Genomic DNA, 14429 nt, shown 5'->3' on the forward strand with positions numbered 1-14429 from the left:
ATGTCCATGGGATCACAATGACCTGGTTCACTGAACTGAACCTGCTGGACTTCAGGGAGGGACGCTGACTCACACATGTTTGACCTAATTTTCTTATTCTGTTTATGTGTGATTGCTCAAATAAGTGTATTTGTCTATTAATCATCACAATGGAACACACACACACACACACACACACACACTGATAGATGTCTTATCTCAGTAGATTATGTTTTTTATCATTTTGCTCTGTAAACAGTTTATTTCCATGTGGATCCCCAATGGCTTACAAGCACATCACATTCAGTCCCTATACACACTTCCCGTAGCTATTTACAGTTCATGTTCATTAAACAAGCCTATATTTTATTTACTTAGATGAAATCAGAAGAGATGCAACAATGGTGGCTTTCCCCTACTATCCACTTTTGCACAATTGACTTATCAAATACATGTTTTAATACAGGATCTCTTTGTATGGTAAAATTTAAAAGCAGTAATGGCTTCCAGGTCTTGAAACACAGGTATCGTAAGTTTTACATTTGAAGGAATCGAAGGCATAGAAAGAGCTCTGTCTTTGTTCACACTGCAGCATGAGACTGTTTAACACACTTTAGGCTGTGCACCAGTGATTGACACATATGAATTGGCTCATGTCTTTATGGCATTGTGTAATACATACTGTACACAATTTATGCTGCTGGTAGAAAATCATACGCCTGCTGGATGGATTACAATAATTAATCATGACAACTCATTTAGTTATATTCTGTGTTATTATATAATATATTTTAAAAACAAATAAAGATTTCTTCCAATGGATAAATAGACACATTTCCACTTCTGCTTCAGTTATTTGTCATTTATTTGACAAAAGGCAGTACCAGGAACGGTACAGTTCATTCATTAACAAATATGGTAGAGAAATGTGTCTTATCAATTTGAATACTAGTTAGGATAGTTTAACAATAATCTGATCAACCCAATCTTTATAAATCAATGCTGCATGAAATGACTTTGTACGATGGATATTTAGACTGTAAAGAGAAAATAAAGTAGTGTATAAGATATTCCTTGTGGAAATGGAACAAAGGTTGTTTTTACAGTGATTAGATTAGATTGCAGGGATGTTTTTGTCTCTCTTTTTAGACTCTCTCTCTCTCTTTCTCTCTCTCTGTCTCACGCACACACACACACACACACACACACACACACACACACACACACACACAGTAGCAGATGTTTATCCCTTTTCCTGTTGTCTCTTTTAAGGGTCCTCCAGGACGTCCTGGTCTTGCTGGGGTCGATGGGATTCCAGGTCCTCCGGGAACCCTGTTGATGCTACCTGTAAGACTTTAAAACACACTCACGCATGCCTCACACATACAAACACACACAGAGCACACCCTCTGACAATGTGGTGTCATGGCATGACCACAAGGGGGGGCTGTTTGATTGAACTTCATTTACATTTTGGGAGTCCTGCAGTGGGAACTGACTCCTCCTTTTCATTGCTTCCAGTTCCAGTATGGAGGTGATTCCCAGAAGGGACCAGTGGTGTCTCCCCAGGAGGCACAAGCACAAGCTATCCTGCAACAGGCCCAGGTAAACTTCACAGAAACCTGTGCCTTGTGATCATAATGCCATATTATAACATCAGAGACATCATTTTGATTTAAGCTATATGAGTAGCAATTCATTGCATATTAAAAGGTACCTTGTGCAGTGTACATGAACCATCCAGTTGTGTTTTTCTTCCAGCTGTCACTGAAAGGACCTCCAGGTCCAATGGGTCTTACAGGGCGACCAGGCCCAGTGGTAAGGCACTCCTCTGACCTTGACCAAATATGCATTGTACCTCAAGGGCTCCTGCGACCTTTAACCTCAACTTCACATTCTGTCCGCCCAGACACAAGCTCTATTCTCTCCTTCCCATCCTAACCTCACCACTCTTCATGCTCAGTATGATCAAATCGCTTTTAAAATCTGCTCCCATTTATGAAAGAAATCGCCGTAGGGCTGCAAAAATTAACAGTTTTAAGATGATTTGTTGTTTGCTCATTCATATTTTGTTTGTTTGGTGTTAAATTTGAGAGAAGGTTTGAATCGCTCCTGTGCATCTTGTCATGCTTTAATAAGTTTTTGTTTCTATTTCACAGGGTGTTCCAGGCCCCACTGGGCTCAAAGGAGACAGCGGAGACAGTGGCCCTACTGTAAGATTAGACATTATATTTACTTCACTACTAGCTCCTATCATACCACTGTTTTTCTTTATCACACTATTAAGTTCCTTTTGTCTTCTTGCCTTCCTCTTTACACCATTTTACATTTATCTTGCTCTCCTTCCTCATATAGGGACCACGTGGAATGCCAGGCCCTCCAGGAATTAATGGAAAGCTGGGAAAGAGGGTGAGATATCTTGAGCATTGCTGGTTTCCTCACTGGAAACCTCAGCATCTTGTGTTAAAAGCATACTCTGCCTGGTGCACTCTAGAACCTATTTTAACTGGATTGTGTATCTGTTAGGGGCATGCAGGAAGGGACGGAGGTCGTGGAGCACCAGGTGAAACAGGCTCTAAGGTAAGCTCCTTGAGATCTCACTGTACTGCATTGCAGTAGTGATAATCTCATCTAATTGAGCTGCACCAACAACCTAGAGAATATTTGTTCCAGCAAAGGATTAATGTCCTTTCTGCATATTTGGATACTAGTTGAGGTTGATATTTGTGTGAATGCTACATTGCCAGTTGTCAGAACATATTACTGATGTTTGGTGTTAAGTTTCCTTGAATTCAGTTCCACGTTTCCATGCACAGAACAATCCCACATGTGTTTAGGCAGCAAGGTCTTGTACGATAACAAACTCCACTCTAAATCTCCACTTGCAAGTGTAAGCCTTTAGGTATCTAGCAGCCCACAGCTTATAATATGTATTGACAACGAGGCAACTCAATACCTAACAGCTGCAGGAAGAGCTTACTAAATAAATCAGGCTCCCCTGATGCCGGGTCTGACAGAACAGCAGAGTCTTTATCAGTCAAAGCAGCATTTTAGCAGACCTACAGCTAATCTGAAAGCTCCCTCTCCCCAACACACACTCAGAGCAGATGGGAGGCTCTGCCAGGGGAGACTTTCGGTACAATTCTGCTAATGTTTACACATTACCGTATGTGTGTGTGTTTCAGGCTTTAATGCACTTGCTTCTCTATTACTTCTCAGGGTGACAGGGGTTTTGACGGCCTGCCAGGTCTCCCAGGAAACAAGGGACACAGAGTGAGTCAGATTTGGTAACTTGAAATTGTCACTGTATTTATTTAGTTATTCAGACACTAACATGCAACAGTACCACAGCATGCATGAATACCTCACACATCATATGGCAGATGTTTATTTGCATATTACGATCACGATGATTACTGTGATTTCTGTGATGACAGTGTACACTAAAAAGCATCTGCTCGAGCTCCTCTGCTATAAACAGAACAGTCTTAAATGTCTTGAGGGTTGTGGCTAATGCTTTTATCTTGTAGGGGGACAGAGGAAAGCCTGGTCCTTATGGGCCTGTTGGAGAGTCAGGAGAAAAGGTGAGTGCATGGTACTTTCCAAAAATTACTTGAAACAAACAGAAAACATATATCCTGCAGCAGTGCCTTGTTTTTCCTAATTTTCCATCACGCAAGTTTAAAGGGGAAATCTTTTCCAGATCAATGAATCAATTCTATAAACCATTTAGATGGTAAAGCACCACAGATCAAAGCAGGCTTTACTGAAATTAAGTCATAAACTCCTGAATTTTTAATTCTGCTATGCTGGACTGAGCTCATTCAGTATCAAGGTTTGCAAATGACATGAAAGCAATGCAATGCATCCCTGACATAGAATTGAAAATATGAAAGATAGAAGCTCTGTCAAGATGGTATCAATTCATGCAGGCAGGCGGGTGAAGTTTGAGAGAGCAGTCTATTAGTCTTTGCTCGAAGATAGTTGAGCCTTATCTGTCAGGCAGTGAATTTCTTTAATGAGCTATTTTCACAGATTATGTCTCTGGGGATATAAATGTATCCATGCCTGAGGCTGACTTAGAGAGGTGCATGAGATTTATATGTAGAATCTGTTTCTTTCTTTGTTATTTTAGGGATCTGATGGACCTGTGGGGCCAAGAGGTCAACCAGGTGAACCTGTAAGTAATGTTCCCTCTCTGTCTTTCACTCTCGAACACACACACACCTACTTGTACATGCACACTTATAGTCATCGGCGATCATTCGAAGTTGAGTATGATGGTCCTCCTGGGGGGTCCTTATTATCGGTCTTCAAATGGCTGAGGAGACCAATTCTGGAGCCACAAACTTTCTTGCAGTGTGGGCATTGATGTGAGGTACTGGAGTGGAATGTGGCAGAGCCTTTTTGATGTGGACTCTATCCTTTCTTTGCTGCTGCAGCCTGTCGGAGATCATCTTAATGGAATGTGGCTTGTTCATGTTCTGTTTTGAGCAAGGTCTTCCCAGTTAGAGCTGTTTATGTGGAATTCTTTGAGAAACATTTTTTTAAACGCTTTTTCTGACCTCCAGGTGCTTGTTGGCCAGCATTTAGTTCTGAGTAGAGGACCTGTTTTGGGAGGCATATGTCAAAAATTACTATTACATGGCCTGTCCATCTCAGCTGGTGTTTAAAGATGGTGGTGGCAATGTTTGTGATGTGATGATGTTTGATTCCTCAAGAACACTGATGTGAATATGCCTCTCTTTCCAGCTGATACTGAAAATTTGTTTCGCAGGCATGTCTATTGGTAGGGCTCCAGGGCTCCTATATGCCTACTGTAGGTAATCCTGGTCTCTGCACCATATAAAGGTGTGGGCAAGATAACTGCCTTGTAGACCAGCAGCTTGGTCTTTGCAAGCAGGTCAGAGTTTTCAGACTCTTCAACGGAAGTTTACGAAGCCCCACTGGCACAGCAGATGCAATGTACCTCACTGTCGATGTCTGTCCTTGAGGAGAGGTGACTTCCAAGGTGGGGGAACTGGTCCATATTTTCAAGGCTTACACTGTCAATTGTTATTGTTGGCGGGGGTGGAGAGATGGGGGCTGATGGAGAACATTTCTGACCGCATAGAGGAGATCCCACTGGATGCAATAATTCAGCCAGGAAGTTGGTGAGGCAGACGATTTTTAGGGGACCTTTTCTAGCCCCCTCCTCTTCTGGGGTGAACAGTGCGGACCCTGAAAAGGGCTGCTCAGTCATGGGTGAAAGCACCAAAGAATTCTGCTGCCTCAGTCTGAGAATCCAGCGACTCAACTTCACCCACCGCCTGTGTGCCAGTTTGTGATTAGGAGCTTCCAGACTTCCTGGCTCTGCTCCAGTCGCCACTTGCTGATTGCCACAGGGCTTGGGATTGGGGTGTGCAGTTGAGTTATCCCCTACAGGTGAATGCCTGTGCATGACGTGAAGAGAATGGTGCACAGACAGCCACCAAACAATCCTTGACAGAGACAGACCTGCAACCAATGGCATGGACTCCATGGCAACTGTAGGTCTCCCCCTGCTGCAGCCTTCCTCCACCTTCACAGACATTGTAGCAATCCTCTTGTTTGTTGGACACCATCCTCCGCCTGCTCTGCTGTTGACATCTCTCTTGAGTTGTGCTTTGTCTGGTACCTCCCCCTCAACCTTACTGCCAAGGGTGACCCTAACAGGAGCTAAGCTCCAGACGGCATTGCTCTTGGGATATTTGGTACACACAAGCTTCTCCACCATGGCAAGGTGGCAACTCTCCAGAGAAGACACTTATAGTAAGCTCACACAAACACACATTTAGACACAGATATCACAGCACACCTTTATTTCATGTAAAATATGTCACTATATTAAAATATTTAATATAGCAGATATCTACGCTAGATGTCTATGCTAAACTTTTTTCTTAGTGCAGAACCACAGAAGCAACGGATTTCCAAAACAAATCCTGTGGGGATTGTATGAGATCATTGTATTTCAGCTAGAGCAGAAATTTCAGTCAGAATCTTGCAGAATATTCACAAATACAAAATGTATTCTTAGTGTATATGTACATACATAACAGAAGCACAGCACAATAGTATACAACAACTGTAAAAACTAGGCTGGTCAAACCTTAGTAATGCAATGTTCACCCTTGCATTAAGAGAGATAAAGTCGCTTGAAGGCATGCAGCTTAAACACAAAAATATACAATAGCATAGCATGCCAGTATATTCAAATTCTGTCACAGAGATTCTACCTAAAAAGTAACTTTCAATCTTTGTATCAATGTGAGGCCACAAAGATTTTAAGAGCTCTGGTGAAGATGCTGTCATTTTCTCAGTGTATCTCTGCAGTGAACACTGGTTGATTGGTTATGACTCACACTCTATCTTTCTCACAGTAGGTGAGGTTTGGGCTCAGCAGGGTTCTGTCCTTCCAAATGGATCACCCAGTGCAGGAAGAAATAGAGTTCCATAAGACATGTTAGGAGAGCTGTGTTAAACTACAAAGACACAGGAAAGGAGAGGAGTTGGCTGTTTTGATGAGAGAAAGGAAGTGACAGGAAAAGTGAGACAGCGAGAGACAAACGCGAGACAGAAATTTGGTTGGTGGTGAATGAGATAAGAGGAATGGAGAGAGGAAAAAGAGAGAGTCGGAGAGGGAAGAGATAAAATCCTGGCCTGAATGATTATATTTCCATATCAATCACTTCCCAGGAGATCACAGATGTGGCTTTGGAACAGGTGGCTTGGCCAGCCTACAAAGAGGGAGGCTGACAAAAACAGAGCACACAAACACTTGCGCAAACACAGGCTAGCACAGTCTCTGTTGCTATCACATACAAAACTACATGCACGGCCGTACACACACACACACACACACACACACACACACACACACACACAAAAACATATCACTTGTCTCTCCCTGTTTTTCACTCTCTTTCTCCTCTTAGCACTGATTTATGATTTAGTATTCCACACTCACTCCATCTCATCGTGAATGCAGGTTAGCTGCTGACTATTTGCTGTGTTTTGTCTCCAGGGTCCTCGGGGTCTTGTTGGGCCAAGGGGGCCACCTGGCCCACCTGGCCAACCGGTAAGTCAACATTGCCTTGATTACAAAATCAGAGCTATTCAGTCTTTTCAACTCTATAAAAGCTCCTCTAGTTCATGGAATCGTCAATATGCCACTAAAGATAAACAAGGAAGCTATTGAACTGTGTCTCTTTCGATCAAATTTTGACATTTCATCCATTAATTTCTAACATCTTGTGTGTGTGCATTTTTGTCAGGGTATCATTGGAACTGATGGAGTACAAGGGTCAAAGGGCAACCTGGTCAGTCCTTCTATGTTCATACCTCATCCCTATAACTACCATTACATACCACTTATGACTATGATGTATGTTAAAAGAGATACAGACAAATGAACATGGTGTGGATTTTGAAAGTGATGTCAGCTACAGAAACATCAGCCACAGTGTTTTAGTGTGCCCTTCTAATGAACCTGTTAACCAGTCATGTGATGATGAGCTCATGACAAAGATCATGTGTAGACAGAGTGTGTGACCACCAGTGTTTCCTGTTCTCAGGGTCCATCTGGAGAAATAGGGCCCCCAGGTCAACAGGGAAATCCAGGAGTACAGGTACTGTACTAGCACTAAAACTGTCCTGTTTTAAGTTACAAGGTATCACCCCACTGCAACAAAATGGCGTAAAATGTCGTCAGAGACATTACAGTCATGAGTTAATCATGTTTTCCAGCATGCCAACACCCCATCCAACCCCTAGTTCACACAAAGACATCAGCACTTACTGTTCATGATTCTTACATACACACATGTCATACCATACATACACACATACTCAAGCAAAACCTCAACTCCCAGCCTTCTCCCAGTCTTGTGACACTTAACCTGATTGATGCTTTGTTCTGGTTCAGGGTTTGCCTGGTTCCCAGGGTCCCATTGGATTGCCAGGAGAGAAGGTAGGTAGCATGTCTCTCTCTTAATTTCAGAATTAAAGCTGTGACCTTGTGATCCTTGTCATCACATACCCATGGGAGGCCAACTGAGCAGGACAGTACAACCCAGCCACTTCTGGCTCCCATTCAGACAAGACAGAGCTAGACAGGAAATCAATACCAAAGAAACACACACAGGCATAACAGACACAAGGGACGGCCTTGCACGGTTCACATCATGAGGCCAGACTGATAAAAGAAATAAAAAGTGGACTTAGCCATAAATACAGTATGTTTGGTAGAGAAGCAACAAAGTGGGAAATGTGGTCTCCTAGGGATGAGTTGAGATGTTATATCATATCTGAAGCTCAGCACCAGGATTCATGATTCTGTCTGTCCTGTACAGGGTCCCCAGGGGAAACAAGGCATGCAGGGACTACCAGGCATTGATGGCCCCACTGTAAGTACACACCTAAACGCAAACACATAAACATGCTCACATCCATACATACCTTTGCAGTATCTACATATCTACATATAGATAGACAGAGTGCATTGCTGCTACTTTGTCTGTCAACTACATGCTCAGGTGACAAGACAACAAAATATGAATGACAACTCTGCAACATCAACTGGCTTACTAGAACAGTCTGCACTGTTTTAGCACAGGGAGTTTTTTTTCTTTCCTTTTTACAGAATGTCTTCATCAATTATCCAAAGAGGACTAGAACTAGATGAACAGCCTCTATCGGGTGCTGTACCTCCAGCACAGCAGCACAGAAATTTCAAACGCTCACCCCATAATGATATACAAACAATAACTGTGTATGTACATACAGCACCAGTCAAAAGTTTGGACCTCCCTATTCACTTGAATGAGAAAGTGTGTCCAAACTTGTGACTGGTACTGTATACACATGTTTATGTGTACACATACAACCAAGAAAACACTTAATCTAAAGAAGCCAAGAGGATAAAATTTGCCAGCCTACACATTCTGTCGTCCACCAGCAGGGGGACAGAGGAGGCATTTATGGAAGTGATCTGAAGCAGTTTGACATTTAGTAAAGAATGAAAAATCCTTTTACAGTGAGGCTTTTCTTATCTCCAATAATTAATTTTAGATTGCAGTCAGACATAGTTGAATGAATTTCACTTAATGTTCCTTTTATTGTTCTGCAAAGGTTTGTGACACACACAATGACATTTTTATGGTTCTTCATTCTGAATGCCACTGAGTTTTCCTCTTTTTCATTGGATGGTTGCATTCAGAAATTTCCATAAAGGAGTGATACAATAGTGATGTATTTGTAGCAGCGCTAAGTCAATCTGATTCTTGTTTTTCTGTTACAGGGTCACCCAGGAAGAGAGGGCCCCGCGGGAGAGAAAGGCATGCAAGTGCGTAACTGCATATCTTAGGCTGGTTTGCTGTAGTGTAACAGCAAGATATTAAAAGTGCAACATCATGCTCTTTCTTTCCATCTATTGTAATTGTGCACTCACTCACATTAGGCTACAGAAATGCTCAGTCTCATCATTGTAATCATCATTGATGATGTTATCATCCTTATTGTACAAGAGCATTAGCCCATTAGAGTCAGCCGCATGCACTCATCAGCATCATCTACTATTTCTGTTTGAAAATGCTGATTGCCAATAGAAGATAGGACACAGTGACTGGGTGCAATGTTAATTTATATCTGTTCAGAGAACTGGCTGCTTCTTGCTAAAACTGAAGAATACTTTTGTTCTTTTTTTTTCATGCAGGGTTTACCAGGTGCTCAGGGGCCTATTGGGTATCCAGGGACCCGCGGAGTCAAGGTGAGACATAAATGCATCGTGATCTCAAGTGTAATGTCCACTGAGATATTCATTCCCTCGGACATTTCATTCTGCGTGTATGTCTACCTGTGACGGACAAGCTGTTTGAGTTTGTAACTGACAGGTGACAGGTGGAGGGAAAGCACCCCAGTTCTCAAAGGGACTACTAGCAGCAGAGTGAGGAGCATTTGACAGATAAGAGAATTGTCAGAGCCAGATAGAAAAAACTGTGTGTTTTGGTGTGTAGCAGTCATTTTTTTTGCTTTTGAAATTGAGGAATAAAAGCAAAGTTGTCATGGCATTCTGCTTGGTGTTTGTTTTTGTCACGTTCCCACATGTGGTGTTTTATCTGGTAGTTTGGCTCAACATCCTTTAGGGTAAGCCTGACCTTGCTGGCAATCATTAGTATGAATGTAAGGTCAATAACTGCTCAATACCAGAGCAATGTTAGGTCAAGAGAAAATCAATACACACTTATAAATCATTTCAGTGTTTCAAGATGGGGTATTTCTGGAAATACAGACAACCAGCAGTTTTTCAATGTAATGTCCAGAGGTGTGTTATGATGTGAGATTCTCATTAACTTAAGTATTTTTCCTCTTTTTTATAGGGAGCTGATGGAGTTAGAGGTCCAAAGGGGAGCAAAGGAGAGAAGGTGAATAAAACACATTTTCTATCTTGCTTGAAAAATAGTGAGCTGTTATTCTATTGTGGATTGTGACTAGAGACACTGACAAATTACAATGTTATGATGCAATTTATCATTAAAGAGCTTTTCATCATACATCACCTCTCCTCTGTGCATCACAGGGAGAAGATGGCTTCCCTGGGTTCAAAGGTGACATGGGCATCAAGGGAGACAGGGTAAGAGCGCCCTCAGATCACAAACCTCATTATCATTTTCTCTCAGTTATTCTCTATTAGAGTGGAGATAAAATTGTCACTTCTCCTCTACGCTAATTCTTCACTTTAGGGTGATAACGGAGCTCCAGGTGCTCGTGGAGAGGATGGCACAGAGGGGCTAAAGGGCCAAGCAGGACCCATGGGAGATCAAGGAGGTCCTGGGATTGCTGGAGAGAAGGTACATTAATAAAAGATTACATTTACATTATGAGACAAGGTTGGGACACAAAAGAGGAAGATAGGAAGATCAAATAGGCTGCCAAATTATAAGAAAACTCTTATCTAAACCTGCATTGTGCTGCTACAGCCGTTATAATGTTAGGTATTACAGTTAAATTTCTTTAGCTCCGTTTTCAGTTTTGACAAACTTTTATTAATAAACGAGTATCTGAAAATCACTGAAATACTGAATATATGGAATGTAATGGCCTTACATTTATCACATCTAGTTACAGCCTACTCCTAAGGCGAAACTGTCGCTGAAGCAGTGTGCATGTTGAAGCATTTAATCTTTCTGTCATCACTATATGCATTAGTGTAGAGATGCCCTGCTGTATTGGTACATGCGTAGTCAGCATTATGTCATAAAAATCTTAATTAAATGGTTTTCATGCATTTTTCTTTTTAATATTTCTCCTATTTATTTCCTCCTCCCCTCCTATTCTGCCGGTTTTCTCTGCAGGGTAAACTTGGTGTGCCTGGATTGCCAGGATACCCAGGACGACAAGGGCCTAAGGTAATTTAGCATTGATGAGCTGTAATGATCAGTTAATGTGTCCTCTGGTTCCTTTATCAGAGCTTTAACCAGCAAGATGTGTGTCTTTGGCTGGACTGTTTCCTGTCTGATTAAAAATAAAGGATGATAAATGGCTTATTAAAAAAGGCTATTTTATTAATAGTTCATTAGTGACATCAATTCATTACATGTTGATGAATGGTGTATTTAAGGCTGTGTTGGGCTCATGGATTAGATTTGCTTTAATTTGATACAGTAGTTAATTATACATTAATGAGACATTAGGGGTTGATGTGTGATGAATGGAAGGCTGAGGCTGATTAACCTCTACGTGTCTCTCCAGGGATCAGTTGGCTTCCCTGGTGTGGCAGGAGTCTCAGGAGAGAAAGGACGAAGGGTGAGGACTGTACTGACATTAAATCCACATCACATTCTGACTTCGTTAGAACATGTAAACTTTGCTGCAGTATGTAGGAACTGTAAAATAAGCAACTGATAAATAACTGTGAATCTTTACAATGCAGGGTCCAGCAGGTCAGCCAGGGTCTGGAGGCCAAAGAGGTCCTAATGTGAGTACAGCTATAAGTGCCATGCCTATACACCATGTTTTTTATTGTTTAAAGCTGCTGCTCTAATAATAATAATACCATTAGTTTGCCACACATCTTGGGAGTGAGGCACAGTTTTTTCACATCACCAGCAGTTTATCTTCCACTTCCAGATTTGTTATGCATGTGCTAATCAGACTGCTGTTTGTTTTGCAATAGGGAGCCCGAGGGGAAAGAGGAGCAAGGGGGCCCACTGGAAAGCCTGGAGAAAAGGTGAACTTAGGCTGATACAAACGCACAAACACACAAACACTCCCTGACATAAACAAAGACATATGCACATACAGTTACACACACATAAACACGAACCTCATAAAGTATGGATGAATTCGCCAACCAAGTTGAAACTGGTTGTTGCTGTTCATTTCTAGATGACAGGCCATCTGGTGCAGTGAAAAGCTACTATCTGACAGGGAATGCTTCAGTTTACACTCTCACCCTCAAAGACCATCTTGGGAAAGCTAAAGATTTGCTGGCAGGAAGAAAACTAGAAATGTTTTAGCGGCTTATGTTTTTGTACAGTGACTATATTTTTGCTGTCTGTCTCTGGTAGGGTTCTGCTGGACAAGATGGTCCTCCAGGATCCCCTGGAGAGCAGGTAATCTTTCGACTCTCGGATAATAGCATACAGTATCTAAATAGGACTATAGCTCTAAAACCTTCTAAAACCTGTCTCTTACTAGAAGAAAAAGATCTGAGGTTTGAGCCAGAGTTTCTTTTTTATTATTTTCTAGGGTCCCCAAGGGCCACAGGGAAGACATGGTGAACCAGGACCTAGAGGGCCTAATGTGAGTGGGCTAAGATGCACTGTGTAATGTCTCTGATTTAATGTTACCCACATTTACGCTCACCTTTGATCATATTTAGTTCATTAAAATGATGTGAGAAAATGCTTCCTTTTCAGGGTCCACCTGGAAAAGATGGATTACCAGGTCATCCAGGCCAGAGAGGGGAACCAGTGAGTCACCTTTAATCTCAATAAAGCTACAAACAGCATTTGGTGTATAGCATTTTGCCCCTATGAGGTGCACACCATAGCAATAACTTAACAGAGAGTTGATCTACTGTATGTGTCAACACAGCAAACAAGTCAAAAGTTGTGACTTCAGCAATTACTGAAGTTCTAGTCAGAGTGCATTTGAAAAGCTTATACTAAATTTAGAAAAAACATTATGCCCTGTCTGCAGTCCTCAAATAACAGCATCTGTGCATCCTGTCTGTCTGTTTCAACTCCTTATTGAGAGTCACCAGACTAAATTTTCTTATTTGACAGGGCTTCCAAGGCAAGAATGGACTCCCCGGCCCCCCAGGTGTTGTTGGACCACAGGTAAGAGGATCAGCTAAACAGCTGTTTATTTCAGATAACATGCTTTTTGAATAACTGTTATGTTATATCACACAGGAAGTAACCAGATAGCCTGAAAATGTTGTGTACCTTGGTTGTTTTCAGGGCAAATCTGGTGAGACAGGGCCAACTGGAGATAGAGGCCATCCAGGTTCCCCTGGACCACCGGGGGAGCATGGTTTACCGGGAGCTGCTGGAAAGGAGGGTGCCAAGGTGAGTGGTTTTCATCATAATGTCAGGATCGTAATCATTTACCAGCATCACATTATTACTGTTACATTAGATAAAGCCCAAGGACTCTCTCAGCACTGCCTGAATATCTTATCTCCTGGGTCTCATCCTATCCTCTAATTTGCTAATAAATAACAGAGGAAATCTCATGGTGTTGAGTGTATTATGGCTCATAAAAGATAAATGTTCCTTCTTGGTGTTGCTTGTTGGTTGATGGTGATTTATGACTGCATAAGGGCCTGCTGTCTACTGGCTACTCGCCTTATATCTAATCACATGTCTGTATGTCTGTGTGTTTGTGTGGTTTCCAGGGAGACCCAGGTCCACCAGGATCCCCAGGGAAGAGTGGTCCTGCTGGGCTTCAAGGGTTCAGAGGGAGCAGAGGGACCCCCGGTGCAATGGTAATGCAAAATTACTTACATCTCATATACTCACCCTCACTCACTCACCAGTGACTCATTAGCATCAGATTCTTCTGAAATTTGCAGCTTGTAATTAAATTGTCAACAGCCATCATGAGATTTTCTTAAGAGCTTTCACATTGGAACTCTGTTGATAAAATTGAACCAAAGCAATAGTAAACTATAACGCATTGATGGTAATTCTTGTAATGGTTGCAGATGTTGCTTGATTGTGAAGGCTCTGCCTGTGTCTCTCCAGGGTCCTGCAGGTCTGAAGGGAGGAGAGGGCCTGCCTGGTATTGCCGGATCTGTTGTAAGTCTGATTTTGTTAAATTACATCCCATCCTATCCCTTCATCTCTGTTCAGCTTCTATGGTATATAGAATGCTATGGCATATGAAGCAGAAGGCTGTTTCCATGGTGATCAGTGATCGTGACC

General features: G+C 42.0%; 1 protein-coding gene across 4 annotated transcripts in view; it reads left to right on the forward strand.

Moving 5' to 3' along the window:
- col5a3a (collagen, type V, alpha 3a) overlaps positions 1-14429 on the forward strand; it is a 50357-nt gene that overhangs the window by 21358 nt on the left and 14570 nt on the right. For all 4 annotated transcript variants that reach the window (XM_044332056.1, XM_044332057.1, XM_044332059.1 and 1 more), the window contains 30 exons: positions 1252-1326; positions 1501-1584; positions 1741-1797; positions 2139-2192; positions 2335-2388; positions 2506-2559; positions 3199-3252; positions 3510-3563; positions 4115-4159; positions 7025-7078; positions 7275-7319; positions 7575-7628; positions 7925-7969; positions 8352-8405; positions 9299-9343; positions 9713-9766; positions 10377-10421; positions 10577-10630; positions 10740-10847; positions 11352-11405; positions 11749-11802; positions 11930-11974; positions 12173-12226; positions 12567-12611; positions 12748-12801; positions 12918-12971; positions 13287-13340; positions 13464-13571; positions 13901-13990; positions 14250-14303. In XM_044332056.1, the coding sequence (XP_044187991.1) occupies positions 1252-1326; positions 1501-1584; positions 1741-1797; positions 2139-2192; positions 2335-2388; positions 2506-2559; positions 3199-3252; positions 3510-3563; positions 4115-4159; positions 7025-7078; positions 7275-7319; positions 7575-7628; positions 7925-7969; positions 8352-8405; positions 9299-9343; positions 9713-9766; positions 10377-10421; positions 10577-10630; positions 10740-10847; positions 11352-11405; positions 11749-11802; positions 11930-11974; positions 12173-12226; positions 12567-12611; positions 12748-12801; positions 12918-12971; positions 13287-13340; positions 13464-13571; positions 13901-13990; positions 14250-14303 (1755 nt within the window). The remainder of the gene's footprint in view (positions 1-1251; positions 1327-1500; positions 1585-1740; positions 1798-2138; positions 2193-2334; positions 2389-2505; positions 2560-3198; positions 3253-3509; positions 3564-4114; positions 4160-7024; positions 7079-7274; positions 7320-7574; positions 7629-7924; positions 7970-8351; positions 8406-9298; positions 9344-9712; positions 9767-10376; positions 10422-10576; positions 10631-10739; positions 10848-11351; positions 11406-11748; positions 11803-11929; positions 11975-12172; positions 12227-12566; positions 12612-12747; positions 12802-12917; positions 12972-13286; positions 13341-13463; positions 13572-13900; positions 13991-14249; positions 14304-14429) is intronic.

The sequence above is a fragment of the Thunnus albacares genome, chromosome 17 (assembly GCF_914725855.1).
Source record: "Thunnus albacares chromosome 17, fThuAlb1.1, whole genome shotgun sequence".
NCBI classification, from domain to species: domain Eukaryota; kingdom Metazoa; phylum Chordata; class Actinopteri; order Scombriformes; family Scombridae; genus Thunnus; species Thunnus albacares.